General features: G+C 52.4%; 11 protein-coding genes across 11 annotated transcripts; 7 read left to right on the forward strand and 4 right to left on the reverse strand.

The window, feature by feature from the left end:
• Nucleotides 1–332: 332 nt before the first annotated feature.
• On the forward strand, nt 333–778 carry B0T23DRAFT_211374 (uncharacterized protein). The gene has a single exon (XM_062833559.1). It carries the CDS (start codon nt 491–493, stop codon nt 716–718), a length of 228 nt encoding a protein of 75 aa, XP_062689792.1. The 5' UTR covers nt 333–490; the 3' UTR covers nt 719–778.
• B0T23DRAFT_386380 (uncharacterized protein) lies at nt 348–3,136 on the reverse strand. The gene has a single exon (XM_062837612.1). It carries the CDS (start codon nt 3,001–3,003, stop codon nt 838–840), a length of 2,166 nt encoding a protein of 721 aa, XP_062689793.1. The 5' UTR covers nt 3,004–3,136; the 3' UTR covers nt 348–837.
• A 1,666-nt stretch (nt 3,137–4,802) lies between these two features.
• On the forward strand, nt 4,803–6,138 carry B0T23DRAFT_431315 (uncharacterized protein; the record flags this gene model as incomplete). The annotated part of the gene is made up of 2 exons (XM_062840315.1): nt 4,803–5,508; nt 5,576–6,138. The coding sequence occupies 2 exons, from the start codon at nt 4,803–4,805 to the stop codon at nt 6,136–6,138; spliced, it is 1,269 nt and encodes a 422-aa protein (XP_062689794.1).
• Nucleotides 6,139–9,376: 3,238 nt separating this feature from the next.
• On the reverse strand, nt 9,377–9,939 carry B0T23DRAFT_211450 (uncharacterized protein). Its single transcript, XM_062833561.1, has one exon. The coding sequence runs from the start codon at nt 9,744–9,746 to the stop codon at nt 9,429–9,431; it is 318 nt and encodes a 105-aa protein (XP_062689795.1). The 5' UTR covers nt 9,747–9,939; the 3' UTR covers nt 9,377–9,428.
• On the forward strand, nt 9,940–12,100 carry B0T23DRAFT_211451 (siderophore regulation protein). Its single transcript, XM_062833562.1, has 3 exons — nt 9,940–10,487; nt 10,546–11,108; nt 11,174–12,100. The coding sequence occupies exons 1-3, from the start codon at nt 10,132–10,134 to the stop codon at nt 12,016–12,018; spliced, it is 1,764 nt and encodes a 587-aa protein (XP_062689796.1). The 5' UTR covers nt 9,940–10,131; the 3' UTR covers nt 12,019–12,100.
• A 383-nt stretch (nt 12,101–12,483) lies between these two features.
• Nucleotides 12,484–14,266, forward strand: B0T23DRAFT_386389 (Golgi apparatus membrane protein TVP15). The gene is made up of 5 exons (XM_062837613.1): nt 12,484–12,827; nt 12,988–13,059; nt 13,318–13,361; nt 13,430–13,513; nt 13,600–14,266. Exons 1-5 carry the CDS (start codon nt 12,808–12,810, stop codon nt 13,770–13,772), a joined length of 393 nt encoding a protein of 130 aa, XP_062689797.1. The 5' UTR covers nt 12,484–12,807; the 3' UTR covers nt 13,773–14,266.
• Nucleotides 14,267–14,554: 288 nt separating this feature from the next.
• Nucleotides 14,555–15,548, forward strand: B0T23DRAFT_322468 (p21-C-terminal region-binding protein-domain-containing protein; the record flags this gene model as incomplete). The annotated part of the gene is made up of 2 exons (XM_062835298.1): nt 14,555–14,659; nt 14,772–15,548. The coding sequence occupies 2 exons, from the start codon at nt 14,555–14,557 to the stop codon at nt 15,546–15,548; spliced, it is 882 nt and encodes a 293-aa protein (XP_062689798.1).
• Nucleotides 15,549–15,693: 145 nt separating this feature from the next.
• On the reverse strand, nt 15,694–16,585 carry B0T23DRAFT_322849 (chorismate mutase; the record flags this gene model as incomplete). The annotated part of the gene is made up of 2 exons (XM_062835325.1): nt 15,694–16,432; nt 16,515–16,585. The coding sequence occupies 2 exons, from the start codon at nt 16,583–16,585 to the stop codon at nt 15,694–15,696; spliced, it is 810 nt and encodes a 269-aa protein (XP_062689799.1).
• Nucleotides 16,586–17,653: 1,068 nt separating this feature from the next.
• Nucleotides 17,654–20,275, forward strand: B0T23DRAFT_446568 (mitochondrial division protein 1). The gene is made up of 3 exons (XM_062840968.1): nt 17,654–18,397; nt 18,450–19,456; nt 19,526–20,275. The coding sequence occupies exons 1-3, from the start codon at nt 17,776–17,778 to the stop codon at nt 19,799–19,801; spliced, it is 1,905 nt and encodes a 634-aa protein (XP_062689800.1). The 5' UTR covers nt 17,654–17,775; the 3' UTR covers nt 19,802–20,275.
• Nucleotides 20,276–20,838: 563 nt separating this feature from the next.
• On the forward strand, nt 20,839–22,526 carry B0T23DRAFT_211542 (norsolorinic acid reductase). The gene is made up of 5 exons (XM_062833563.1): nt 20,839–21,060; nt 21,142–21,212; nt 21,279–21,374; nt 21,468–21,613; nt 21,671–22,526. The coding sequence occupies exons 1-5, from the start codon at nt 20,939–20,941 to the stop codon at nt 22,376–22,378; spliced, it is 1,143 nt and encodes a 380-aa protein (XP_062689801.1). The 5' UTR covers nt 20,839–20,938; the 3' UTR covers nt 22,379–22,526.
• On the reverse strand, nt 22,490–24,144 carry B0T23DRAFT_211574 (Rio2, N-terminal-domain-containing protein). Its single transcript, XM_062833564.1, has one exon. The coding sequence runs from the start codon at nt 23,949–23,951 to the stop codon at nt 22,674–22,676; it is 1,278 nt and encodes a 425-aa protein (XP_062689802.1). The 5' UTR covers nt 23,952–24,144; the 3' UTR covers nt 22,490–22,673.
• Between the last annotated feature and the right edge of the window lie 426 nt (nt 24,145–24,570).

A 24,570-nucleotide genomic window follows, 5' to 3' on the forward strand; every position in this document is an offset into this window, starting at 1 on the left:
ATTAGGCTGATATGGCGCAGAGAGGACAATATCTGGTTGATACATACCCATGTGCTATCACGTCCAAACGTCTTCCAGTCGTTGTAATCTATCCGTTCCTGGTGATTGACGCATGCCTTCCAGTCCAGTACCTCCCCTAATTCGGTACCCTTCAACATTCAGGGGTTATGTTGACAGCGTGCTGTGTAAGCACTGGTTGCCGGGGAACATGGTGTCATTGACTGGTAAGCAGCCTCTGGTTCTGTGACACCCGGTCTTCCCTGGTCTTGAGTTTAAACTATGATCAAACAAATAAGCGTCATCATAGTAGATAGCAGGTATCTTGGAATAGAAAGTAGTTATTCTTCGTCGGATACGACTCTCCAAAAACATATGCGAACAAGTGGAATGCTTTGTATACTAATGCTTCTTTTTACTGTAATCTTAGTCTCCGCTCTTCGCTTAGCCTTCGCCGCCTAGTCTAGGTACCTTCGCACCCTCAATTGGAAGGATGCGTCAACCCCTCCATGTGCTGCTTATCCTGCTATCTATCCGTACATTTCTATGTTTTTACAGTGTAGAATATTTCTTGTGTATCAGGGTCCGTCCCGCGATGCTGACCCCCTGTCCTGCAGGCCATACGCAAAGCACTTTTTTTTTGCTTCATGCACATGCCAGGAAGACCATCAAAAAGGCGACTTCTGTGAACCACATTACTGTCTGTAATGGAACAAATTAACTGCCGAGCGTCCCAGACGCCGCTCCTTTGTTCTTTTTTTCTTTTTCCTCCTTGTAAGACACCGGGCGAAAGACAGAGGACTGGCTAACAGGTAGGGAGGCCCTCTAGTATCGATCCCTCTAGTATCGATCACCACGGAACCCACCGCCACCTCCACCACCGCCACCTCCACCACCACCATGGCCGCGTCTCCGTCTCCTAGGAGGTCCACCTCCAAACGTAGGCAATGGCGCGCCGTCAAATCTCGACCTAGGTTCATCTCCACTGCCACCGCCGCCTCTCCTCGGCGGCGGCTCATCGCGTCCTCCACCCCCACCGGGTAGATACCGATCACCACCACGAGACCGGCCAAAAGGAGGGGGAGGTGGCCCGCCACGACCGCCGTCACCACCACCCATACGACCACGACGACGCTCCGCCTCGCGATGTGGCGGCCTAATCCCAATAAACACCTCCTTTCCGCGATCGACAAACGAGTCGTTGTCCTCGAACGTGTACCGGTTGATCTCGTCCTCCCGGCCCATGTCGCGGTGGCGATCGCGGGTGTAAAACGACCGCATGTTTTGCAGACGGCGCTCCGCAAGCTCGGCATTAACGGGCCTGTAGAGCAGCGACGGGTGAGTGCGGGTTGCCTTCATTTCGTCGCCCGTAAGTGCGGGCTGGGGCACGCGGCCGCCACGGCCACGGGGGCCTGAGGGCGCGCCTTCGACGCCGGGATGTTGTTGCTGGCGGCCCGAGGCGGGGCCGGAGGGGATGGCTGGAGGGGGTAGGGGATCGCGTGCTGAGGAGGATACTGATCCGCGGGTACCGGAAGCAGCAGCGGCTACAAGGGCTGACGTCGGCTCGAGCTCGGCGTTGACGAGGCGGGCAGTGATGTTGCCGTCCTCTTCGTCACGTTCGTAGCGAACTTCCCACCTGGCGAGATTGCCGCGGCCGCCTTCCGACTGCTCCGTCTCCGCCCACTCGTTCACCCGGTCGGGAGGGATGAAATCCACCCACAGCTCCTTTCGATTCCGCTCATTAGGCCAAATCTTTCCGTGGAGAGCGACACGAACGCGCGAGGCAGCCGCGACGGAGGTGAAGCTGACAAAAGCGTGGGTGCGAATTTGATCGAGGTAGAAATCTTGGATGGAGTCAGGATCCGGCAGGCTGCCCGGGGGCGCGGCGAGCCCTTGGAGATATTCACGAACAAATTCGGAGCGGAGCGGTCTCATGAAGTTCTTGATGTATAGCGCTTGGGTCGCAGGGTGTTCGGAGGGGGCAACATCTCGCTCGTCAATGTCCATATCGGCGTCGTACTTCACAGCGCTCCGATCGTGCGCTGCCCGTTCGGGGGATCGTTGCTTGAGGTCAGCCTCGGTCTGTACACGGTCGCGAGACTCCTCCTCTTGATCGCCATCGTTCAAATCGCGCGGCTCGGAAGCTTGGCGGTGCTGTGGCGCTTCGTGCATCTCAGAAACTTTCTCTGAGTCGGCTGCGAGGGGAATCTCGGGGTGGATTGTGGCGTAAGAAGCGTCTTTGGCGCCCTGCTCGTCGTCGAGGGGTAGCACTGTTTCGTCGGTTTGGCTTTCAAGTCCACTCATGCGTATATCTTCGTCTTCTTGCTCGGTAGGGCGCGCACGCTTCCTAGACGTTTCTTCCTCCGGAGGGGGACTGCGAGATCTGCGCTTTCTGCTAGGCGTATCGCTAGTGAGTTCAGGAGCCACAGGTACAGATCCGCTGTTACTTTCTTCAACCTTCTCTTCCTTTTCTTCAGTTTTGTCGTTTCTGATCGCAGGAATATTGTTTGCTTCGGGCGCAGATTCTGCAGCGGACTCCCTTGTCGGCTCGTTTGATTTGTCTTGTTTGACGTCCGGTTCTATTTGTGTGGCGTCATGCGCAATAGTCGTCTTCTCTTCGGGAGCAACTGGCTCAGGAGCCGTGGATGTAGAGGGAGCTTCGGGCTGAGGTTCTTGCAAAGGAGCTTTCACCGGCGACGGGACAGGGCTGCCGGGGCTCTTTGTGGTTTCATCTTCGGCTGTGGTCTCAACGGCTTGTGCGCTGGTGGCCTCTGCTTCCTGGTTCTGTTCCTTGACCTCTTCGTTGTCCTGTTCTTTGTCCTCCTCCTGCTCCGCCTGTGGGGGCGCGTCTCTTTCTTGTTGAGATACCTGGGCCTCCTGGTCGTCGACAGTCAAGCGTTCGACAAGGTCGGCCTTCTTCCCAGCCTGAGAGAGCCCGCGGCGCTTGAGCTCTTGACGTAAGTCAACGACTGTGAGCTTGCTCCAGTCACTCGTCATGTTGACCATTGATCCAGTCGTAATTAGTGTGATTCGTGGGTATTTCAATCGACAGCGCGAGATCAAATTTAAGTGAGGCTGGGTGTCTTTGCAGTGAATGAAGCCTGCGGCGAGCTTGGGACGGTGACTTTTTTTTTTTTTTGGAGATTTCAAAGTCCGGGGCGCGTCGCGAATGGACAAGAAAAGCAAGCGGCATTTGGAGCCACCCACACCACCCACTGTGGTGGGTACCCCGACGCTCGGACTCCCCACCGTCGCTGGGCGCAAAATGAGTGGTCGCCCCACAGCAAGCGGGACGAAGAGACCCACTCATCTTCCCTGGAACGACCCGTTACCTAAGCACCGCCCCACAGTACGTACCTCCTTAGCTTTTCTGTATTATCCACAACGGTGACGTCGATCATGGATTTTCGAACAGAAGCGCAACGGCTTGAAACCACCATTGACTCTGCATTGCATGTCTATATCACGACGTGAGCCCTCAACTTTCCCACAACGGTTATTACAAAACAATCGCAAATACTACATCTCGACAACTTCGTCAGGTGTCTCGTGTTCCTTGTGCGCTTTCACAGGAAACCCTTGGACATTACTCGGCTGCATTGTCCAGCCATCCGAGCCAGGGATGAGTTGAGCCTTCGAGATATTGTTCAAACTGGGAACGTATGTGGATGCACGGCTCATCAATTCAGACATATTCGGAACTCATCCCATCCCAGTGCTTGAGGGTTGGGCATCAGGATGGTAACACAAGCAGTTACCTCCAGTCCCGTCATCACAAATGCTGGGAAGTATCGTTGTACCTGGGACCAGGAAGGACAGGACACGAACCGAGCCGAGTTGGAAGGAGCTACCAGATCGGCAGGCACGCAGCCTTATAAGTTGACCAGATGGAAGGAGAAGTTGAATAGGATACAGCAACCAAGTAGTATTGGCACGCATCGATCGTAACTTCCCTATTGTCCAGGCAACCAGTGGGTGGCGCCTTCTCATTGAACCGCGTTGACTAGACACACCACGACCAGAAAAAGTCAGCCACCGGTCGAGTTGGGCGCCGACGTCGTTAATTCAAGAGTTCCAAAGGAGTTGCGAGGCCATCCTGTCAACACTGAACCAATTGTGGTTTTCGTCCCTACACCTTTCTTGACGTGCGGCGCTGAAAACATCTCATCGGGTGTTAGATGCATGGTACCCAAGCTTTGGCCGCACAACGTCGATGTCGATGCCGGCGTTGCGGAAACTATTTTACCTCATGCTTACTTCCCCCCGACACTGTCACTGAAGAAGGACAAACAAAGCTCATCTCCTGGTTTCGTTTAGGCTGCCCGCCAAAGCTGCCTTCTATCTGGACTACATCATTGTCTTTATTGTCCCGACTTCGAAACAAAGAAATTCCAACTCCCAATCCGGGCGGGACAGGAGGACCCCTCTTCAAAGCCGACTGATCACAACTTGCTATCCAGAAACACTCCAGCTGTCTCCCAGCTCTGCGACCCGTCGAGCGCCGTCTTTCGACCATAGAAACCAACTGCAAGAGCACTTGACCTTCACATTTCCACTTTGGGTCGCTTCAACACCCTTCGATTTTACTCCATGATCTTCTCTTCACTTTTCGCCTCATCCACGTTTCACATCTCATCAGAGAGTTCCGACGAGCCTGCCGTTATCTGAGCTTTCCCCCATTGTTCCTCCTTTTCAGTTCGGGTTCCCTTGTTTTTCCCCTCAACATGAAAACCTCACCTCGAAAGTCAGAAGCCCAGCGTTATGCGCCTTACAAAACACGCGCAAGAAATATGCGACCTGCTACGATGGCTACCCCCAGCCCCACCATCACCGACGCCGACGGTGATGTCGACATGTTTCTGCTCGAAGCCCAGCTGGGCGTCGGCTCATCAAACTTCACCGAATGCTATTTTACAGCGGAGGATGACAGCAGCACAAAACTGGAGCTTCGTGGAGGTTATGTTGCTGGTGGAAGACAGACTACACCTCGGAGGAACCCAAAAGATCTGGTTTACCCCACCATCGAGGTGGCCATATCGCCCTCCACTAAAGGATCCGAGACTGATGAGGCCGATTTCAACGAGGGAAACGAGACCGAGGATGATTACGATGATGACAGCGCTGACGATGACGATCTGGATGACAACCAGGGCTATTATAACGGCCACACCCAAATGTCAAAAATGTCCAGCAAGCGCTTGACTCGTGAGACGTCCCGTAATCCCGCGTACAGCACCAACAGCAACTGGGACGAATATGTAGAGGTCCCTCTCCACCTTCAAGATTATGCCAAGGTCATAAAGCGTGTATCGGGCTATGAAGATTGGAATGAGGAGCAACGCCATCTTCACAAACTCATCTTTTTAAGAGGTCTTCACCCCGTGATGCCAGCCTCGTGGCGATGGAGTTACAAGATGTGGGGCATCGCTGAGGACAACCTCACTCATGTCTTTGCGCCAGAGGACAGCAGGAAGGAGGTAATTATCAAGGCCTATGGGAATGAGCTTGCTGGTACGTATAATACCAAACCTCCACATCTGTTTTTGAATAGTTTATGCTGACTGTCCTGTTCTTTTAGCCTGTAAAGCACTCGAAGCAGTGTTCCTTTGCACCCAGCACATCTTGGACTTTGAGAGGCTTGGTCAGCGCGAACTTATGGGGCCATATACCGCAAAAACCATCAGCCGCTATTGGAAATGGGCTTTGAAAGATGCGGGGTTGGACAAATGCAAGTTTCCTCCACTGCTTCTGGTGCTGGAGTATGAATACTCCCGCAGAAAAGACTTCGCCCATGAGGTTTCCGATAGTGTGAGGAAGCGGGTTGAGGACGTTGCCCTGAGTTGGTGCGAGGTGCTCATGGACGATGAGATTGGGGAGTATGTTGCGGAACCACCTACCATCTTTGTTTTCACCGTGGTTCAGCACACCCTCGTGCTGTCCACTTACGATGCTGCATCGCCAGAACAAGGCGTTGTGCAGATTGAGGAAGTCAAGTTCAACGCAAGAGGGCTTTGGCTGTGGAACTCACTGACCGTCGCTATCGCCGTTCACATGGCTCGGGATACATTGATGAGGGCACGGAAACATGGATTCATTGCTGAAGCTCGACGCCACAGAAGCAAGAAGGATCCTGATTTCTGAAATGCCGGGCTGGGAAACTCATGGTTTCACGTTGGTGATATGGCACTCAAGGTTTCCGCAATTTCAGTTCTTCATGTTTTTTTCATGGACATCTCTTTGTAACGGAGGGATCTAATATGCTTGCTTCGAAGATACCCTGCTAACGGTTGTTGCTGTTCTGTTACACCCAGAATCTCTCTTTTTGCAAATACCTGCTTTGTGCTTTCGTGAATTTACAAGCAGTTCTTCGGTTTTCTACACACCACAACCTTGTCATAAGTTGATATCGCCGAGGAAGGTGGCATTTCGGTACTTCTATCAAATGATGGTTGGCTGGGGACATGTGGTTGGGCATTGTCTTGAGGCTTGTTGCCAATGTATCTCTTTATGTTCGATGGGTTCCTCATCCAACGAGATTTGTTGAGGTACAACAATTGCCCCACAACTCTCCAAATGACGGTTGGTGTTAATATGGAAAGCGCTGTTCAATTCGGAAATTTACAGGAAGTTACGTACCAAGTGAGGGTTTGAACTCACGATAGAAGTCTTCTAAAGTCTGAACATCGATGTTCCACAAAGCACATGTAAACATATACTGGTTCAACATAGGTACTTGCATGAGCATGACACTGTCTATGCCGCAGATTTCCTCCGTGATTCCAAAACCCTCATCCTGGATGCATACTAGGTTGTACACCTTGACGGTGTTTTTTTTTTTTCTTGCAGAATTGCAAAATTGGTCCACGAGACGTCAACAAATACGAAGCCAATCATTGTATTGCTGATTATGCGCCGTACTCCTAATACCATTAGCAAAGTTGCCGGTTGGTTGAGGGCCTTGATCACCGAGCCGAGGTGTTTTTTAAAACTTTGAAGGGTGCCAAGGAACATCGCTGATGAAAAGCTCCATATCGAAAAAGGCTCATTTGTAGGTACTAGTGTGAATGCATAGCGAAGCGAATCATACTGAATAGTGGGCCGGAGGACCTTTGTTTCTGGACTGGTTAGTCAAGGAAGACGGAGTCATGACAGGGCGTCGAGCCTTCGTTAGTGTTCAAGTACGTACACTAGTTATGTACTGTAGTTGCTGATCAACATCCATCAGATCTGGCCGAGCCACGCAGGGCAGAAAATCCGCACGTGGGTTAAAGTGGTGTCTTTCTCCGTCAAATGTCAACGAAAAGCTTCCGGTCTCCGGATATGGAACGTTCGAAAACAATCCACAGGGAGAGTGGAGTTCGGAGATGGTACCAAGTGGATCAACAGATAAACTGATCCGTGATGCGGGAATTGATAAAAATGCTTGGCATGTAATGCGGCTGTACGGGTTTGATGGATCGATGGGGTGATTGGGGGTCCACAGAAGTCCCCCATCATGGAATGATCTTCCTTTTCCTTCTTTTTCTTTTTTTTTTTTTTTTTTTTTTTTTTTTTTTGGGACTCTGGGGCCATCGCTATCAGATCATCGACTGCCGGGGGTGGATGAGGTGATCGGTGTGCACTAGTGTACAGTGGGCTACTAAAAAGAGCTAAAGTATCGGTCAGAGCTTATGATCAACCACTTTGGTCCGGGTCCGGTTGGTAATTGATGAGCTGGTTGCTCAGGGGGTGGGTAAAAATAGACTTCTCTTTTCTTTAGACTACATAGAACTAGACTTGGGTTGTAAGGATATCTGAGGTTGGGTGAATGAGCGTGTGAGGAATGGTAGCAAGGTTGACTGAAAGCTGTACCTAGTGACAATGCTAACCCCAGTGAGCTTTGAAGGAACATCAAACATTTCGCAGCCCGAGAAGATGAGTGACGACGAGCCCGTGACCCGGAGACAAAACTCCTTGCGATCACAGGAACAAACGGCACTACTATCTACAAAATATTGCCTAACCACCTTGAACTATCGTGGACTGTCGAGGAGTGTCCCGATCTTGGCAAGGTTGTAGTGTACGATGAGATGGATGGCGTCCTGGATGTACAGATATGCACGATAGGCCGATCAGAGGAGCGCCAGGAAGGTTGTCTGATTGAGGCGATAAAGACAGTAATCTTTCCATTCATCCAACCGCCGAGCCCGACATTAATTAGTACGCAGCACCGTGACCGGCTGCATCGTACTGACTCTGATTTCGCGATCCGTGGCATGAGTAAATGTCCGCGATAGAGCATGCTCAAATGGAAAGATATGTTGTGTTTCACGTAGGCGATTGCGTAAGGACGTATCCCATGACCTGCAAATGGCGTTCGGAAAATGGTTTCTATAAATGTGGTGGTCCGTTTCTGGTAATTTCAAGTAAAGCGGACTACACTAGAGGTAACTCTTGAATGAAGTTACTCCTTCGTAGTGCCTGTACCTTTTGGTTTACTCCACTAGTCTGAATGTACGCTAGAGGTAACTGGTTGGTTCAAAATATGTAATCCTGGCGGGCCAAATTTCCAGGTGACCTCTTCCAGACCACTTGAGGTCCGGGATGGATTTTCGGAAATGATGGTGGGTGTTTTTTTGGGTGCTGTCGCGGCGATGATATAAAGTACCTTCTACCATAGCAACCAAGACCATTTCCGAACCCATATTTTCAGGTCGTGAGACATGTCCTGCTGGGCCTGACGGGCTGGAAAAAAACACCAATGTAGAACTGCACTAGATAGTGTAGGTAAGCGAGACTTGACGGTGGCGCATTGCGTCAAAATGTACACTTACGTCTACAGAGAAATGTATGCAAAATTGGTCGGCTTACTGACCCGTCGGCACTGCGTTCCCGTACCCAATGCACGCATAAGGAACCCCGGTCATTCTCATCTAAGCCCTGTCTGCTGACATTGCGCGGTTTGTGATTGGACATATCTGAATACCTTGTGGGTCACCTATTCCCTTGCAGCATCTCCCCAAGTCGACCGGTGACACTGGACCTGAGAAAGGGCCTTTTTCATCCTGTAGCCAGCCCAATTCCACGTCCCGTGATCTCAAATCAGGTCTCCCGAACAAAAACGGGTTTGATTTTTGTTGTGCCAAATCCTCTCTGTGTCGTACTGTAAAGTCAAACCGTTTCGTTCTCTTGTGGCCCTCCTCCAGGCTAAGACACTGTCGAACCTTCCTCCCTTCCAGACGCGTTTGTCCTTGGCAACGACTACTTAGCATGAACCCCTGGGTGAAGCCCTCCTGCGTACGGTATCCAACCGTCTCTCAGCCCTTTGGTCGCCAGGATTATCCGTAGATCAGATAACAGATCTGTGGAGCAGTGGAGTAGTAATCAGAAGCACAACAGAGACTCTTGAGGCAAAGGGGGAAGGATATGCAGACATTCGTCTGTCCACTCACCTAGAAGACGCAAAAAGACAGAAAGACGACAGAAAACCTCAAGACCAACCTTTGGCCCAGACCCGCCCTCTTTTTTGCTTTGCCTTTTCCGTCCACCAACCCTTTTGCTCCATCTCCCCATCTGCCACCTCGGATCCCAACCGACTTCGCCATCCTCGTGCACTCTACCGGAGTACACAACCGTCCAGGTCTTGCCATCAACGCGAACCCGCTCGTACCACAACCTGGCGCCCTGTCCAAGCCTTTTCTTCCAGCATAACCAACCTCTGATTCAGCGGCACCCTGCTGCGGTCTGTAGTACTCGCTTCCTCTGGCCATTTGACCCCATCAATCGCCTGTTTCGGACACCCAACACGTGCTGTTCTCCTGGTACCGGCGCTCTGTATTGGCCCCGGATCCCGCCTGGTCCTTAGCGCATATTGCCCAGAAGTTGGGGTGGCTTACTTGCCATCCAAGTACAACTCCAACGATCGATCTCGGCATGTGTTTGACCGCCGACCTCGATACCGTTTCCGCCTCTTGACGATCACGGAGCGATATTGAAGCCAGCCTGCGCAACCTCGAGACTCCTGGCGCCGTACAACATCCACTTTTGTTTTTCAACAGGCTTTCAAACACATTGTGTCCCTTCTCAAGACGGATAACTAGCCTTGAGCACACATATTGTTAGGTTGAGATCCATACGCAAACACATCGAGAAGGAATGGCATTGCCGGATGACACTCGCCTTATGAACAACCAAACTTCCACCGAAGGTAACTCGGCACCTGGTCGTATGGCCCTTCCGTCAAGGCCACCCCCAATGACCGCAAGTAACGAGCCCCCGAAGCACGAGTCAACCGGACCGGTTGACGAGGCGGCCTCCAAGTCCGAATCCGGGCTCTCGCCGAATTCAAAGAAAGCGGGGCATGCTGCGCAGAGTCCGTCTGGTCGCAAGAAGTCTCCAAAAATCCTAAATGCCCAACCAGCACAATCTCCAACCGAGACCGTGGGGGTGGTGAACGTTGCAACGCTGGGACTTGTGCCTTCTGTTCAGGGTCATGCGGGTCAAGTCTGCAGGTATGGATGTCCCTTTCCTAATGACTGAATCTGTAGGCCAGCGCTAACGACTGAGTAGCAATTGTGGTACGACACATACTCCTCTTTGGCGAAGATCACCTCAAGGAGCCATCATTTGCAACGCTTGCGGACTGTACCTAAAGGCGCGTAACGCGGCTCGCCCCGCCAACATCAGGCGCCCTCCCAGCGTGATGGCGAGCAATGTTAGGCAGGCCGCGGCCAAACTGTCCCCTAAAAAAGCAACCGCACCGTTACTGCCAAGCAACCCGGGAGCAACATATGTGGCCGCCGATCAGACGCCGTCAGGATCGTGCCCTGGAGGCGGAAGATGCAACGGCACAGGTGGTGCGGAGGGGTGTGGTGGTTGCCCCGCATACAACAACCGCGTTTCCAAGAGTGCGAGTCTCAACGTGCTAAAATGTCAGGGCGCAGCAGCCGCGTCTTCCAAGAAACCTCAAGCAGCAGAGGGCAGCGGGGAAGAACCGACCGAGGTGGACATCACCGCCTTACACGTACAATCGCAAAACACAACCGTTGTTATTGCTTGCCAAAACTGCGGTACTACCATTACTCCGCTCTGGCGAAGGGATGAAGCCGGTCATACCATTTGCAATGCGTGCGGTAAGTGCATGAACTTATCGCCCGAAAAGTTACAAATGGGATGGAATTTGCTAACTCGAGTAAAGGTCTCTATTACAAGTTGCACGGTGTGCATCGGCCAGTGACCATGAAAAAGGCAATAATCAAACGGAGAAAACGTGTGATTCCTGCCTCCGGAGGTGATGCCGAAATTGAGCCAAGTGAGGCTCCAGATTCACCAACCGCGACATCAGAACCTCCGATGGAGAAAGGTACGGTCAACGAAGATGGATCTGTTAATCTCGGCATCCGTCGACGTTCAGTGCGACCATTGACGCTCGTGCCTGAGGATGAATTGCGGCGAAACAGACAGGCGTCCCCGCTGTCTTCAGCCGCCTTGGGACAGTACCACTCATCTCATACAAATCAACCACACCACGGGGCTCATGCATCTCTCACTTACGAGAATCGACTGGCTCCCATTCATTCACTGGCGCTCCCGGTTGATCGTCAAGCGTCCATATCACCAGCATCATTTCTGTCCCCATCAAGAAAGCGGTCGATATCTGCTGTAGAGAACGAACCTTCGTCTCATAATGACAACGAAAGTCATAAGCGCCTGTCTTCCATCAAATCCATTCTCAACCCGATGCCGAGTTCCGAGATACACCGAGAGGTCTCGCCGGCAGACCAGTTACGGATGCAACCAGCCTCCCGGTCCCCAGCAATGAGCAGTCTGACTCCAGCACACAGTCCAGGGTCATTCTCAAACAGTACGGTTATTGGGACACCAACATTAGCTCCGATTTTGCGGAGCGCTTCGAGAGATACCCTCAATGATAGCGAGCGGATGAAGGCAGAGCGACGAGCAGCGTTGGAGCGCGAGGCCGAAATGATGAGAGAGTTGCTGGCCGCAAAGGAACGGGAGCTTGCCGAGTTGGGTTATGATTGATATGCGGAGGCTGAAAAAGCGGCATGCTGTAAATTCGGGGGAAACGACTGGAGTTATTCGGGAGAGCATACCCATGGAATTTGACTTGTGCATAGATAGATAGCAACGGAAGGCATAGTCTTTTTGAGGAAATCCCAATAACAGTTGGAGCCAGAGACCTTTAGTCATAGAATCCGCATAGTGGTTATGCGTCTATTCATCGATGCCGTCCAGTGAATTTGGTTTTGCATAGTAAAAGCCGTCTCATGGCTGTATACCCTAATTGCAACACCCTGCAATGGCGAAGTGTGATGCGGCAATGGAAGTTTCAAAGTTCCAGACGGAAAGCCCCTGCCTTGACATGCCGTAGGAGCCAGTGACAAGAGGCCGCGCACGCTGCATCAGCGTTGTAGGGCGGAGCTCCCACGTTGCGCGCGTTTGGGGCCGGTTTAGTGGACAATGTACCCCGGTATAGGTAGGGACCACCCGACCCTCCTGCCCGGTGCAGGTGAGGCTACCTATGACCGGTTGCCAACCTCCACAGCTTCCTGACCTCGAGCTTCGATTGTTCCAGGCAACACTTTAGAATACACCATCCTTACAACATCTTTCGTTGCTACGTCAAGAACCACCACCAAGTGGCCACATCTATCTCTACGCTCGCGCAAATCTCCGAGACTCAATTTGAATCGCTCTCTAGATTGCGTCGAACTCAGCAGATCGCACCTATTCCTGCGACATTCTACCAACCTTTGCGACGTATTCGCATTCCTCCTCCACAACCACAGCCACTACTAAAACAACGCCATAATGGATCTCTCCGACTCTTTGTACGTTTACATCCGCCCGCTCGTGCGACTATGGAGAAAGAAAAGAAAGAAAGGGATGAAAGCGGAGAACAAGCAAGACTGCTGGCCCCCAATACTGCGCGCATCCAAGCATCCGTTCGAGGTTCAGAACTACTTGCTAACATGATGTCCTCCTCTCTAGTCGCATCGTCAACCTCGCGGTTGCAGTGCTTATGATCCTGGGTGGTGTCTCCCAGTTCTTCCCTCTCGGAATGTACGTTCCCTCATCTTACGCCCGTTAGCAAGCCGACCGACTGTACAAAGTTATGCGCTTCCCTCCACGAGCGGATATTGTGGACGCAGCAATCTTGGGCGGTCGCCGAAATCGATCATGGTCGTGAAGCCTGGATGTCCTGGCTGCCAGTGCGCGCCCGCCTATGCTCACAAGGGTGTTGCATGCTTTGTCCGGACTGTTGCGGAGGCTGATAGAAATCGTATGGGGACGTGAAACTGACCAAGTTACTGTCGACAGTCAACCAATTATCCTCGGGTGCTACACGATTCTGTTTGGTGTTTGTAGGTGGTCGCATACTTCGACAGAAACATTTAAATGGTTTCCGAAACGCTGATACTGTTCTTCACAGCCACCGGTCTCCTGGAGTTCCAGATCCCTCACCAAGTCTACCGCTATGCGTCGTTCATGTTCTCGTTCCTTGGTCGTGGTGCTTGTACGTTATTGTAGCCCCCCACCCCCCTTTCTTCTGCTGCTATTGCTGAGTTAGGGTGGCTAATCGTCGTTCTACTCGTTGTACAGTTTACATCTTCGTCGGCTGCATCATTCCCCATGGACACTGGGCTACGATCATTATTGGCTCGATCATCTTCCTTGTCGGCGTTGCCTATGTCGCTCTCGAATTTGTGCCCTCTATTGAGCCCCCTGCAAACATGCGCGAGGTGGATGCGGGCTGGGGCGCTGAGCAGGTGTAATTTGTGATACACGTTACTATTTGAGAAGTGATGCCCTGCCGAGGATTGGTTATGCAAGCATGAAAAGAGCTCCGTGGCTGCCGACAATGTCATGTCGACCCATACCAAGATGAGACGTTTGGGGTGCGAGAGTTGCGGGAGGAGGGTCTGTTTGACAGCTATTTCAGGAGCGCTGCTGGTGATCAACTGGTGTCAGAATGTTGAGGAATATGTTGCGCCAGCTGAATACAGCAGAAGTAAAGGGTTACGTGGTGACTTTCGGTAGACAACATTAAGGATGTGGAAGAAGATCAACGATTTAGCTTATACTTTAGTTTGAGGGCAGCAATGGTGCAGCCAAGTCAGCATTTTGGATATGACTGGCCTGCAGTTCTTTGGCATCCATAGACAATAACTGCCCGTAAAGATGAAGTATCTTTCATTTATCGTTCGCGATGGCAGTTTTCCACAATGGCAGATCATCAACTGGGTGAACGTGGTTGGAAATCCCCCCCCCCCTTTTTTTTTTGGAGTTTGGGCAATTGTGGTTGTCCTAGCAACCGTTTTGTTGTATGTAAAGCCGGAAAGGGTTAGGGTATATGCAGGTAGGCGATAAGGTTCTTATCAATTTCAATCTTAAACAACTGCATTACAAAATTTTGAGCTTGACGGCCTGGATGACCTCAAAGTCAACCACATATCACCAAGTAAGGAGCCCTGTGAACACAATCATGTGTGGAATATGTGACTGACAAGTCGAATAAGGACCATTTTTATTGAGTCATTCAAGTACCACATTCAAGATGGGCAAGAAAAGATCAAGAGAGGAAGCCCAGAAGGAGGTCGTCCAGAACGACCCCACAGTCGATAAGATGGATGAGGATAGTGACAGCTCAGACTCGGATGAGGTGAGTTACTTTACCTTGGTGTACCAGGCTCGGTTGTTAAACCAACCACTTGCACCTTGGTTGACACTCTCTCTGGCTGAGAGTCATAATACTAACATTGGTTGGAAACAAGGACATGGACATCATTAACGTCGACTTCGAGCTGTTCAATTACGACAAGGACATCGACTTCCACGGCGTCAAAACGCTTCTCCGTCAGCTCTTCGACGCTGACGCCCAGCTCTTCGACCTGTCCGGGCTCAGCGACATGATCATCGAGCAGAACACCATCGGCTCGACGTGCAAGGTGGACGACAAGGCCAACGACGCCTACGCCTTCCTGACCGTGCTCAACGCGTGGGAGCACCGCGAGAAGAAACCGGTCGCGCAGCTGATCGAGTACCTGTCCGACAAGGCCGTGAAGGCCGGTGATTCCAGCCTGTCTGTGCTGCCTGAGTTGTTCACCTCCGGCAAGGCCCAAGTGGGCATCGTCCTGTCGGAGCGCCTCATCAACATGCCGGCCGAAGTCATCCCGCCCATGTGGAACATGATGATCGAGGAGATCCAGGACGCCGTGGACGACAAGGAGCCATACGAGTTTACGCACTACCTGGTGGTGTCGCGCGCGTACGTCGAGATCGAGTCGAGCTTGGACCAGGAGGAGCAGAAGCGCAAGCGGCTACGCGATGAGAAGGGCCTGCAGTACTTCCACCCGGAGGACGACGAGATGCGCAAGCATGCTGTCGGTGCGGGCACCTACACGTTCACCAAGGAGGGAGACTCGGCCGATAGCAAGCGCGCGTTCCAGGAGCTGGGCGTCAAGTCACAGGGTTTCATGATGCTTATTGAGGCGGGCAAGTTCAAGCAGGCTGTCAAAGCTATCGGGGATTGCATTGGCGCGGCCAACTAATTTACCGTAATGGATTGCGAAAATATGGAAGCACCGAGAAAAGGGGGGACGTGAACGGGAAATTTCCAACGCATCGTCAGTTCCTGCCTGCAGTGCTGTGGATTTTGTTGTTGTTTCAATTAATTGCCGGTCACTTGCATCATGGCTATTGGGCGGGCGCCGGCTCCAGTCTCTGCATGAGGTACTCAACCTCCACCACCTTGGTAAGAGGAATCACGAACTCCTCGTACATAGCGACGACGGCCTCAACGTTAATCTTGCGCTGGCTCTCCGCCTCGGAGGCGCCTATTGACGGGTCGGTACCGTAGGTTTCCGCCTTAAGCTTCAATCTCTCCAGCACCTTCTTCTCAACAGCCTGGTTGGTGATAGCCTCTCCAATGGCTTCGCGATCACCGGCCTGGATGTACCTTGTGAACTTTTCCGTCTCAGACTGGAACTTGGATTCGGCAACAAATTTGCCAAAGTGAATGCGCCGGGAGATGGCCTGCAGGCAGGCGATGTCGCAGGTGGCAGAGGAACCGTAGTTCTCCTTGTTGACACCGCGATCCTCACGGCCAAAGTCGGGGCACACGCTGGGAAGGAATTTTTGCGTATAGAACTCCTTGATTTTATCGTTGACGTTGACGTTGTTGGGGTGGAGGATCTGGGGGTAGTCGATTGACTCGAGGATGGGCTTCTGCACGGCGTCGGGGAAGAAAGGGTATTCGTCGGGTGACTCGTAGCGACGCATGAGGGACTGGAGACGCTCCTGCTGCCACAAGTACCAGTCCATCAAGCTGAGGTCGGTGTCGGGGAGCGGGACGGCGCCAGGGATGTAAATGTTCTTATTGAGGGGGAATTGAACACGCTCGATCAAATGGAAGATGATGGTGTCCTCTAGACGGCTGTTCGACACACGTATCAGTTGGCATAGGTTCCAGAATTGTCGAGGTGATCGTTCAGTGCTTGAGCTCTCTCTTGACTCACATTAGCTGGTAGCGAATGCGCGAAAGATCAAGCGCCTTGTCGACGTCAGACAGTTCGATGATAGCGTCCATCTTGAAAGCCGAGGTGTCGCGGTACATGCAATAACGGCTTGGAATAGAGATTTGGATTGTATGTGCAAGTAAGACATCAATTGACAAAGAAGACAAGAGGCGGTTGTTGTGTACAGTGAGCGTTGAGTCCCTCCTGAGGACCCTCCACCGGCAAAGTTGGGACCAAACAATCGCAACTTCGATATCGGACAACAATCGGATTCCCACGTTGCAACGGCCCTGTTAAAATTTGGGTTGTTCATTTGTACATTTGTACATATGACGCACCAATACTGCGGATCCGGTACCCCACTGGCCCTCCAGCGTTTCTCTTGGCAGACACCGGATCCCTGCTCTTACACCCCCTTCTGAATGGAGCCAAGCCTGAATTGGCGCGTCGCTTGCGTGCGGGGAACCAGGACCAGGGGGGTGAGGGGAAGAAATGGGAATTGAGGGGGCGCGCTATCGGCTGGTCGGGAAATCCACATCCCCGCCACATGCTGCGACCAGCCTGCTGCCAGCCGCAGAGGCCGACCACCGAGGGCCCAGTGTGTTTAGAGGGTACCTTTCAAACCGTGTGCCCCAGGGACGTGTGGTGGTAGTTGTTAACAGACTAGCTAAAGTGATTCCTGTGCTTTACCAGGTTCACACAACAAATTTGTGCCGCATCCACGCGCGCGAACTTGGAGCGAGGTACCTTACCTTATTAACCTCTACAACATCCGTCCGCAGTTGCAATTGATTCAGCCTGCCGTGGTTACATGTTGCTGCCGCGGACTCTGGCATTGACAACATCGCTTCGGCATCGCTACCACTAGCCGCAGCTGCGCTCGATTCCCGGCCGTGCGATTTGGCAGCGATAGTAGCGCTCGCAGGATTTTTCTCGCGTCGTCGTCCAAGTGTCCTGCTTCTATTCGACCTCTTTGCGCTTTAGTAGTTCGTCGGGCGGCAACAACCTCTTGGGCATTTCTTTGAACCTCTTTCGATTGGGTAGCAGCCTCCCGGTGCCAACGGATGGCCAACTCCGATCAGAACCGTGATGTGTTCCCGGACGATGTGTCGATTGATGACGATACCTCCGTAATCTCTGTGAGCTCTCCTCACCTTCGTCTCCCGCACTCTGTTCACCACCATGATGACACCCTTCTGCCTCTCTTGAGTCCTTTTCGCATTGCGCTTGGCGCAGCCCAAGAACCCCAAACTAATGCAAGATGGGTGAACTGCAACAGACTCGGGGTCTCGAGGCCTTCGGTCGCAAAGTGACGACAACAGCAAGTCACTTGATCGGCCCCATCACCGACCCGACCTCTCATCCTCACTACCAGACCGCCATGACCGAGATACACAAGCAGCTCCAGAAGCCCACGCTTCAACGGGGCGTCTTCGCTATAGCGCGTACGACGCCCACCGATTTAGTGCGCTCCAAGCTGTCGTCAAAGGAAATTCAATCTCGAGCACTGGCCTACGTGCCCGATGAGCTTCTCAGAAACATCCCTGCCAGCTCCAACTCATACTCGTTATTCCAGGGCTTTCAGGCCAGTTTTCCCGACTTTACCGATGATGGAAAGAAGCACAAGCGACGGGTGTCTCGGGGGAGGAAGATGCTCGATGAGAGCCCTGTGCAACCAGGAAGCCCGCACGCGGTACAGAGGTTAAAGAAAGATAAGGCGTCAATGATGCACCAACTTGAAATGCTTGGTATTCGGAAAAATATGGCTAGCAGCGAGATCCGTGAGATTGATAACAAAATCGCCAATCTGCACGGCATGCGCAAGATCATCCTCGACAGGCTCGCTAATCTTGAAAAAGAGGAGGCAGTATTAGAGCATGACAGTAAGTGTTTGTGCGCTTAATCTTGGGACCTCCTGCTAACCGCAACTGGCAGTCATGGATGTCGAGAGCAGGCTAGACGAAGCTCAAGAACTTGCTGATGAGGCGGAATCGTTGGCGATGGCGACACCGAACAAGTCCGAGGAGGATCTATCAAGAACTGAAGAAGGATTCATGTCGCAATCCATCTACGAGAAATTACCAGCAGCCAACACTCCTCCCGGAAAGAAGAAGCCTCGCAACCATCGCAAGAAGACACTCCCGATTCTCCACGAGCATTTTGAGCCAGGCACGATGATTCGCTCGATGCGCGCGCACCAGGATAACATCACGGCTCTCGACTTCGATGCTCCTTTTGGTCTTATGGTTTCGGCTGCAATGGATGACTCGGTTCGTGTGTGGGACTTGAACGCCGGGCGCTGCATCGGTACTCTTGAAGGTCACACGGCATCTGTACGCACTCTTCAAATTGAAGATAACTTCTTGGCTACTGGCTCTATGGATGCGACAATCAAGCTGTGGGACTTGAGCAAGGCCCACTACGACCCCCAGGGTAGCCAGGAGGTCGATGAGGAGGACGAGGACCTTGCGTTTGTCAACCCGAACGATCACGCAGTCGATCCACCTGCCGGAAGCATGGCTGATTGCCCTCTTTTCACTCTCGAGGCCCATCTCGACGAGATTACGGCCTTGCATTTCAGGGGAGATGTGCTCGTTTCTGGCTCCGCCGATAAGACGCTTCGTCAGTGGGATCTTACAAAGGGTCGTTGCGTGCAAACACTGGACGTGATGTGGGCCGCCGCCCAAGCCACCGCTATGGGCAGCAGTGACGGTCCTTGGAGACAGACCAGCCGCTCTGCCGACGGATCCGCAGACTTCGTTGGTGCCCTGCAGGTCTTTGAGTCTGCTCTGGCTTGCGGTACTGCTGACGGTATGGTTAGACTCTGGGATCTTAGAAGTGGACAGGTGCACCGTAGTCTGGTTGGACATACCGGCCCGGTTACCTGCCTCCAGTTTGATGATGTTCATCTCGTCACTGGCAGCTTGGACAGAAGCATTCGTGTAAGCAACCTCCTCATTCCACCATAACACCACGAAACCGAATGGCACTGACACTGCTGCTTGTTACAGATTTGGGATCTTCGCACTGGATCAATCTTCGACGCTTACGCTTATGATCACCCTATCACCAGCATGATGTTTGACACCCGCCGAATTGTTTGCGCTGCTGGTGAGGATGTGGTTAAGGTGTACGATAAGGTTGAGGGACGGCATTGGGACTGCGGCGCCGGCATCACTGAGGCTGAGAAGGCCAAGTCCCCTGCAATCGTCGAACGCGTGCGCATCAGGGACGGCTACATGGTCGAAGGCCGTCAAGACGGTGTCGTCGGCGTCTGGACATGCTAAAAGCGACATGGTTCCCGGGGGGTTGCATTGCTTGTACAAATACGACATCATACGACACGACTTACACTGGAGTGAAGCAAAAGGGGCGGCCACGTATATTGGTGTTCATGAGTTTATGAAGAGGACTCGTCTAGCGACAAAATAAAGTCATTGTTAGGGTTGGCTGGATACCTGGGGTCTGTACGAGTGTATGTTCGCAATGGAACTATACAGCAGTCACATATATTTTTCACCGGTGCAAAACTAAGTCCTTGACGACGGTTGAGTAATATATCCCCAACAGAGCCAACCTGAAGCATCCACCCCATTGAAAGAATAGGTGAACGCGCCTGGGTCCAAGTGGGGATCATCTCGAAATGCGGAAGTCATGAAATCATCGGAGCAGTGTCCGAAGAGGGGTAAAGGTGCTTCCGGTCTTTACCCTGGCCTCGCCCTTGCTTCCGGTCGTTGAACTCCCTCCACGGAGACAAGCTTATCTCCAGCCGGACTTATAAATCAACGATCTCTGTAGAAAGTCATAGCACAAGATCGAGATTGCGAAAGTTATCCTCTGGTCGTTCGGGGAGTTTGCAAACCCGTCCGCTCCCCACGATCGTCCATGGTCCACCTTGGATTGAACCCCACTTGCCGTACACGGACTCTGAGATCTGAGATCGAAACCATCACCTCCGTCTGCTCGGGTGCCCGAACATTTCCAGTCTTCTTGCGTGCCTGGCATCTCGCTGTGGAAGAGCGTAGAGACCCCCACTTCAGCTTGCCATTGCCCTCAAGCCGATCCCACCTGTACATTTTGAGGTTTGCTCTAGGGGTACTCGTCAGGCCCGCCTCCGTGATCTCTGCCTTATCTCCGTTTGTCAACTTATATAGAAGGAAAAAGGGAACGGCCCTCCTGTCTGCCTCCCGTTGTTTAACAAAGTGCTATCCTTGTTTCTTTTAACGAATCATGGATCTGGGCTGTACTTAATCTCCGGCCGATCTGAACTCGGCAGTCGTACAGGCATATAATCCAAGCTTCCTTCCGTTCCCTCGTCCCTTCTCTTATGAACTTCCCGTGTGTATTGATCATCTCTCTTCTTTCATCCCAGTCTTCCTTTTCATCCCATCCCACCTTTCAATATAACCTACCTTGAACTCAAAATGGCCCTCCCTATGGCACCTCCCCCCAAGGGGCCCCTCGGCCGCTATCGTTTGCTGTCCCCTACTGCATCCGTCCGTGTCAGTCCGCTTTGTCTGGGGTCGATGAACTTTGGCGATTCGTGGTAGGTTTTACACATCGGACTTGTGCTGCTAACCGTTCGTGATATTGTTTGATTACTGACCTGCGGAACCTTACTTCATAGGCAAGATTATATGGGAGAGTGCAATCAAGAGACTACGGAGAGCATTTTGGACTTTTACTATGAGAACGGAGGTATGATGGGAAACTCCTATGGCTTATTCCCCTGAAGCTAACTCGGTGATGTTGGGTGATGTGTAGGCAACTTCATTGATACTGCCAACAACTACCAGAAGGAGGAATCTGAGAAATGGATTGGGGAGTGGATGAAGAAACGGGGGATCCGAGATCAACTTGGTAAGCTACTAATTTGCGAACCTTTCTGAAGCCTTTTAAGCACACATCAGACCCATAGAGTCCGCGTGGAGCAGACATTAATCGTCGTCCTAGTCATCGCAACCAAATATACCACCAATTTCAGAGCTGGTCATGGGGAAACAGAGATCATGGCCAATTTCGGAGGCAACGGCACCAAGAGTATGCGTGTCTCAGTTGAGGCCAGTTTGAAGAAGCTCCAGACGGATTATATCGACCTCGTACGTTCTCTGCCCTCACACATCACAGATAAACATGCTAATATGACCATTGTACAGCTCTACGTTCACTGGTGGGACTTTGCCACCTCCATCCCCGAGCTGATGCAGTCCCTGAACCAGCTCGTCACCAGCGGCAAGGTTCTCTACTTGGGTGTTAGCGACACCCCGGCTTGGGTAGTCAGCAAGGCCAACCAGTACGCGCGCGATCACGCACTTCGGCAGTTCTGCATTTACCAAGGCCGGTGGTCCGCCGCCTCGCGCGACTTTGAGCGGGACATCATTCCCATGTGCCGGGACGAAGGCATGGGGCTCGCGCCCTGGGGGGCCCTCGGAGGCGGTAGCTTCAAGTCGGAGGAGCAACGCCAGCAGCAGGCCAGCGAGGGCCGCAAGATTAAGGCGACCGAGGAGCAGATCAAAATCAGCCGGGCTCTGGAGAAGATTGCGCAGCGTAAGAACACGGCCATCACCTCCGTCGCCCTGGCGTACGTGATGCACAAGGCTCCGTACGTGTTCCCGATTGTTGGCGGCCGGTCGGTCGAGCACCTGAAGGGTAACATTGAGGCGCTCACGCTGGCGTTGTCGGACCAGGATATCGACGAGATTGAGAGCGCGGTTCCGTTCGATATTGGGTTCCCTAGCTCATTCTTGTATGGAGAGAAGGTTCCTGCGCACCCCAGTCAGGTTTGGTTGATGGGTATGGCGGGCACGTATGATTATGTCCCGGTGCCGAAGCCTATCGTGCCAGCGGCGGAAAATGGTCAGTAGAGCCGACATCGCCGCCAGAGGTCTTTGAAGGTTAGGTGGGAGCAGAAGCTAAAGTATTAGTACGTTTCAATGTGATTCAAGTTGGGCTTTATTCGATTGTGATTGTGTGTCAAACTGCTTTTGCGGAGGGTGTCATAATCAACATATGGGTTGCAAAAAAAAAACTGATAAGCGTAAAGCTTTCAAAAGCCTACTTGGCACGTCTTAGTACGAATTTGTTTGATAGAAATGCATGGAATTTGGGGGTATCTCAAAGCTGACATGGAACGCGTTTCTTTTCTCCTCTCAATGTGCTTCAAGCCCTTCGCTTGCCGCCCTTGCCGCCAAGTGATAACTTTTCCAGCCCCTTCTCTACATCTGACAAAGGCCTTCCAACATTTGCCGGAATCTCGAACACGGCGTGTTCCTCTTCCTCTTGTTGATCTTCCTCATCTTCCTCATCATATGAATCGCTTCCGCTATCATTCTCCTCATCCTCGCCCTCGTCGAGTTCTTCTTCCTCCACAGCCTCACCCGCATCAATCTTCGCCTGTTGTTCCTGAATAGCCTTCTCCAGTTCCTTGAGCATCTTCTTGGTAAATCCTGAAGCCTCCACAGTGGCGTCCAACCGCTTAGCACCATCCTTGCCAACCGTCTTCTTAGCATCCTTAAAGAAAGGACCAGGTTGTGTGGGCACAAAGTGGAAGCGCTTTTTGAAGAACCTCTTGATGCATTCGACATCGCGATCAAAGTACATCTCGGCGTTTACGTGGTCCATAGACACCATTTGTGGGAAGTCGATAATGACTGGGACAAGGGTTACCGTCTCCGTCTCCTTCTCCTCGCCGTCCTCGATCGTGTACTTGTTGGTCCGCTCTTCTTTGATCAAAATGTTGAACTCGTTGAAATCACCATGGATGAGCCCGTGCTTGGCCAATCGAAGGATGAGGTCGATAAGCTCAGCGTAGAGGCTCGCGGGGTCTGGAACCGAGGAGACCTGTCTAAGTGGTAGGGACTCGACCAGGCTCATGACGATAGTGTGTCGGGACTGGGAAATCGGTTCGGGAACGGGAAAGCCTTCTTCTTGGAGAGCCTGCATGAAGGCATATTCCTTCATGGCCGCGAGCCGCGAGAGATACATCCATGAGCCGCCTTGCCGGTTGCGCAGGTAGTCGCGGTTAGACTTGACGGTACGGAAGGAAATGCGGCCTAGGCGATGGATCTTGAGAATTTTCTGCTTGCCGGTCTTGTCGGCTACGATCATGATGTCGGATTCCTTGCCGACACCCACACGACTGCCAACGCTGTAGACGACATCTTTCGAGGAGTGGGTGTGTAGGGCCAGATAGTCAAGACCGCCGTAGGTCAGTCGGTAACCGTCGTACTTGGCCTCCTTCATGCGTCCGATGAGGCCAGACTTGGCAAGGGTCGCTATGCTCTTGTGAACACCGCTGGCACCGCCCTTGAGACGGGCAATTCTCTCAATCAGAGGGGTCGGTACGAGCTCATGGTTCTTGCTGCCCATCTCAACGGCAGTCAAGACTCTCCAGTCTTCTGCCGTGAGATGGCGTAAAACTCTGGTGTCCAAAAACATGATAGTGGGTCTCTTCGGATTTTTTTCTCAGGTGATTGTCGGCCTAGTTGCTTTGAGAGATTTTCTGATGTTGTCTTGATCCAAGAGAGCTATTAGGTTGCTGTCTACGACACTCTCGTCGAAGTCAAAGTCAAGATGGGTGAAGCGCAAAGCTGATGTCCAGAATGGAAAGTGGGCGTCCCCCAAATTCCAGATGCACGGTTGCGATAACATCTTCCCGATAAGATAGGGCTGGCCGTGGGCTCCATTCGCTGAGCTGTGCCTGCCCGGGCGGTCAAGCGCCAGGTCCAGGCCAGTAGCTTATCTTATCAGAAGCTTGGGGGGAGCGGAATTTGTATCTTCCAGGCTCTGATGACGCCTCGTCTCCACCGAGGCTCCAAGACCCACTTGCGGCGGGCAGCATTGGATCGCAGGGGCGTTCTCAGCCAGACGGGGGAGCTTCAGGCGGCAAGCGAGTCGCGTAACCACCATCGGAGCTCCCTGGCGTCAGTACCGTAACTGCCACTGACCTTTGCTGGCTTTCAGCAACTGAGGTGCTTCTGGGCGAACCTGCAAAAGCTCCAACCTCCAAAACCGTCACCTGAACAACATAACAACCTCCAAACAACCGCAGCCAGCT

The sequence above is a fragment of the Neurospora hispaniola genome, assembly GCF_033458365.1.
Source record: "Neurospora hispaniola strain FGSC 10403 chromosome Unknown B0T23scaffold_7, whole genome shotgun sequence".
NCBI classification, from domain to species: domain Eukaryota; kingdom Fungi; phylum Ascomycota; class Sordariomycetes; order Sordariales; family Sordariaceae; genus Neurospora; species Neurospora hispaniola.

Excerpts from the sequence above, each read along its gene's own strand:
- B0T23DRAFT_211374 (XM_062833559.1), top strand. The coding sequence starts at position 491 with ATGCGTCAACCCCTCCATGTGCTGCTTATCCTGCTATCTATCCGTACA.
- B0T23DRAFT_386380 (XM_062837612.1), bottom strand. The coding sequence starts at position 3,003 with ATGGTCAACATGACGAGTGACTGGAGCAAGCTCACAGTCGTTGACTTA.
- B0T23DRAFT_211450 (XM_062833561.1), bottom strand. The coding sequence starts at position 9,746 with ATGGCCAGAGGAAGCGAGTACTACAGACCGCAGCAGGGTGCCGCTGAA.
- B0T23DRAFT_211451 (XM_062833562.1), top strand. The coding sequence starts at position 10,132 with ATGGCATTGCCGGATGACACTCGCCTTATGAACAACCAAACTTCCACC. Across the intron at positions 10,488-10,545 it reads CATGCGGGTCAAGTCTGCAG|CAATTGTGGTACGACACATA; the intron begins GTATGGATGTCC and ends ACGACTGAGTAG. Across the intron at positions 11,109-11,173 it reads TACCATTTGCAATGCGTGCG|GTCTCTATTACAAGTTGCAC; the intron begins GTAAGTGCATGA and ends ACTCGAGTAAAG.
- B0T23DRAFT_386389 (XM_062837613.1), top strand. The coding sequence starts at position 12,808 with ATGGATCTCTCCGACTCTTT. Across the intron at positions 12,828-12,987 it reads ATGGATCTCTCCGACTCTTT|TCGCATCGTCAACCTCGCGG; the intron begins GTACGTTTACAT and ends CCTCCTCTCTAG. Across the intron at positions 13,362-13,429 it reads CACGATTCTGTTTGGTGTTT|CCACCGGTCTCCTGGAGTTC; the intron begins GTAGGTGGTCGC and ends TGTTCTTCACAG.
- B0T23DRAFT_446568 (XM_062840968.1), top strand. The coding sequence starts at position 17,776 with ATGGGTGAACTGCAACAGACTCGGGGTCTCGAGGCCTTCGGTCGCAAA. Across the intron at positions 18,398-18,449 it reads GGCAGTATTAGAGCATGACA|TCATGGATGTCGAGAGCAGG; the intron begins GTAAGTGTTTGT and ends CGCAACTGGCAG. Across the intron at positions 19,457-19,525 it reads GCTTGGACAGAAGCATTCGT|ATTTGGGATCTTCGCACTGG; the intron begins GTAAGCAACCTC and ends TGCTTGTTACAG.
- B0T23DRAFT_211542 (XM_062833563.1), top strand. The coding sequence starts at position 20,939 with ATGGCCCTCCCTATGGCACCTCCCCCCAAGGGGCCCCTCGGCCGCTAT. Across the intron at positions 21,061-21,141 it reads ATGAACTTTGGCGATTCGTG|GCAAGATTATATGGGAGAGT; the intron begins GTAGGTTTTACA and ends CTTACTTCATAG. Across the intron at positions 21,375-21,467 it reads GGGGATCCGAGATCAACTTG|TCATCGCAACCAAATATACC; the intron begins GTAAGCTACTAA and ends TCGTCGTCCTAG.
- B0T23DRAFT_211574 (XM_062833564.1), bottom strand. The coding sequence starts at position 23,951 with ATGTTTTTGGACACCAGAGTTTTACGCCATCTCACGGCAGAAGACTGG.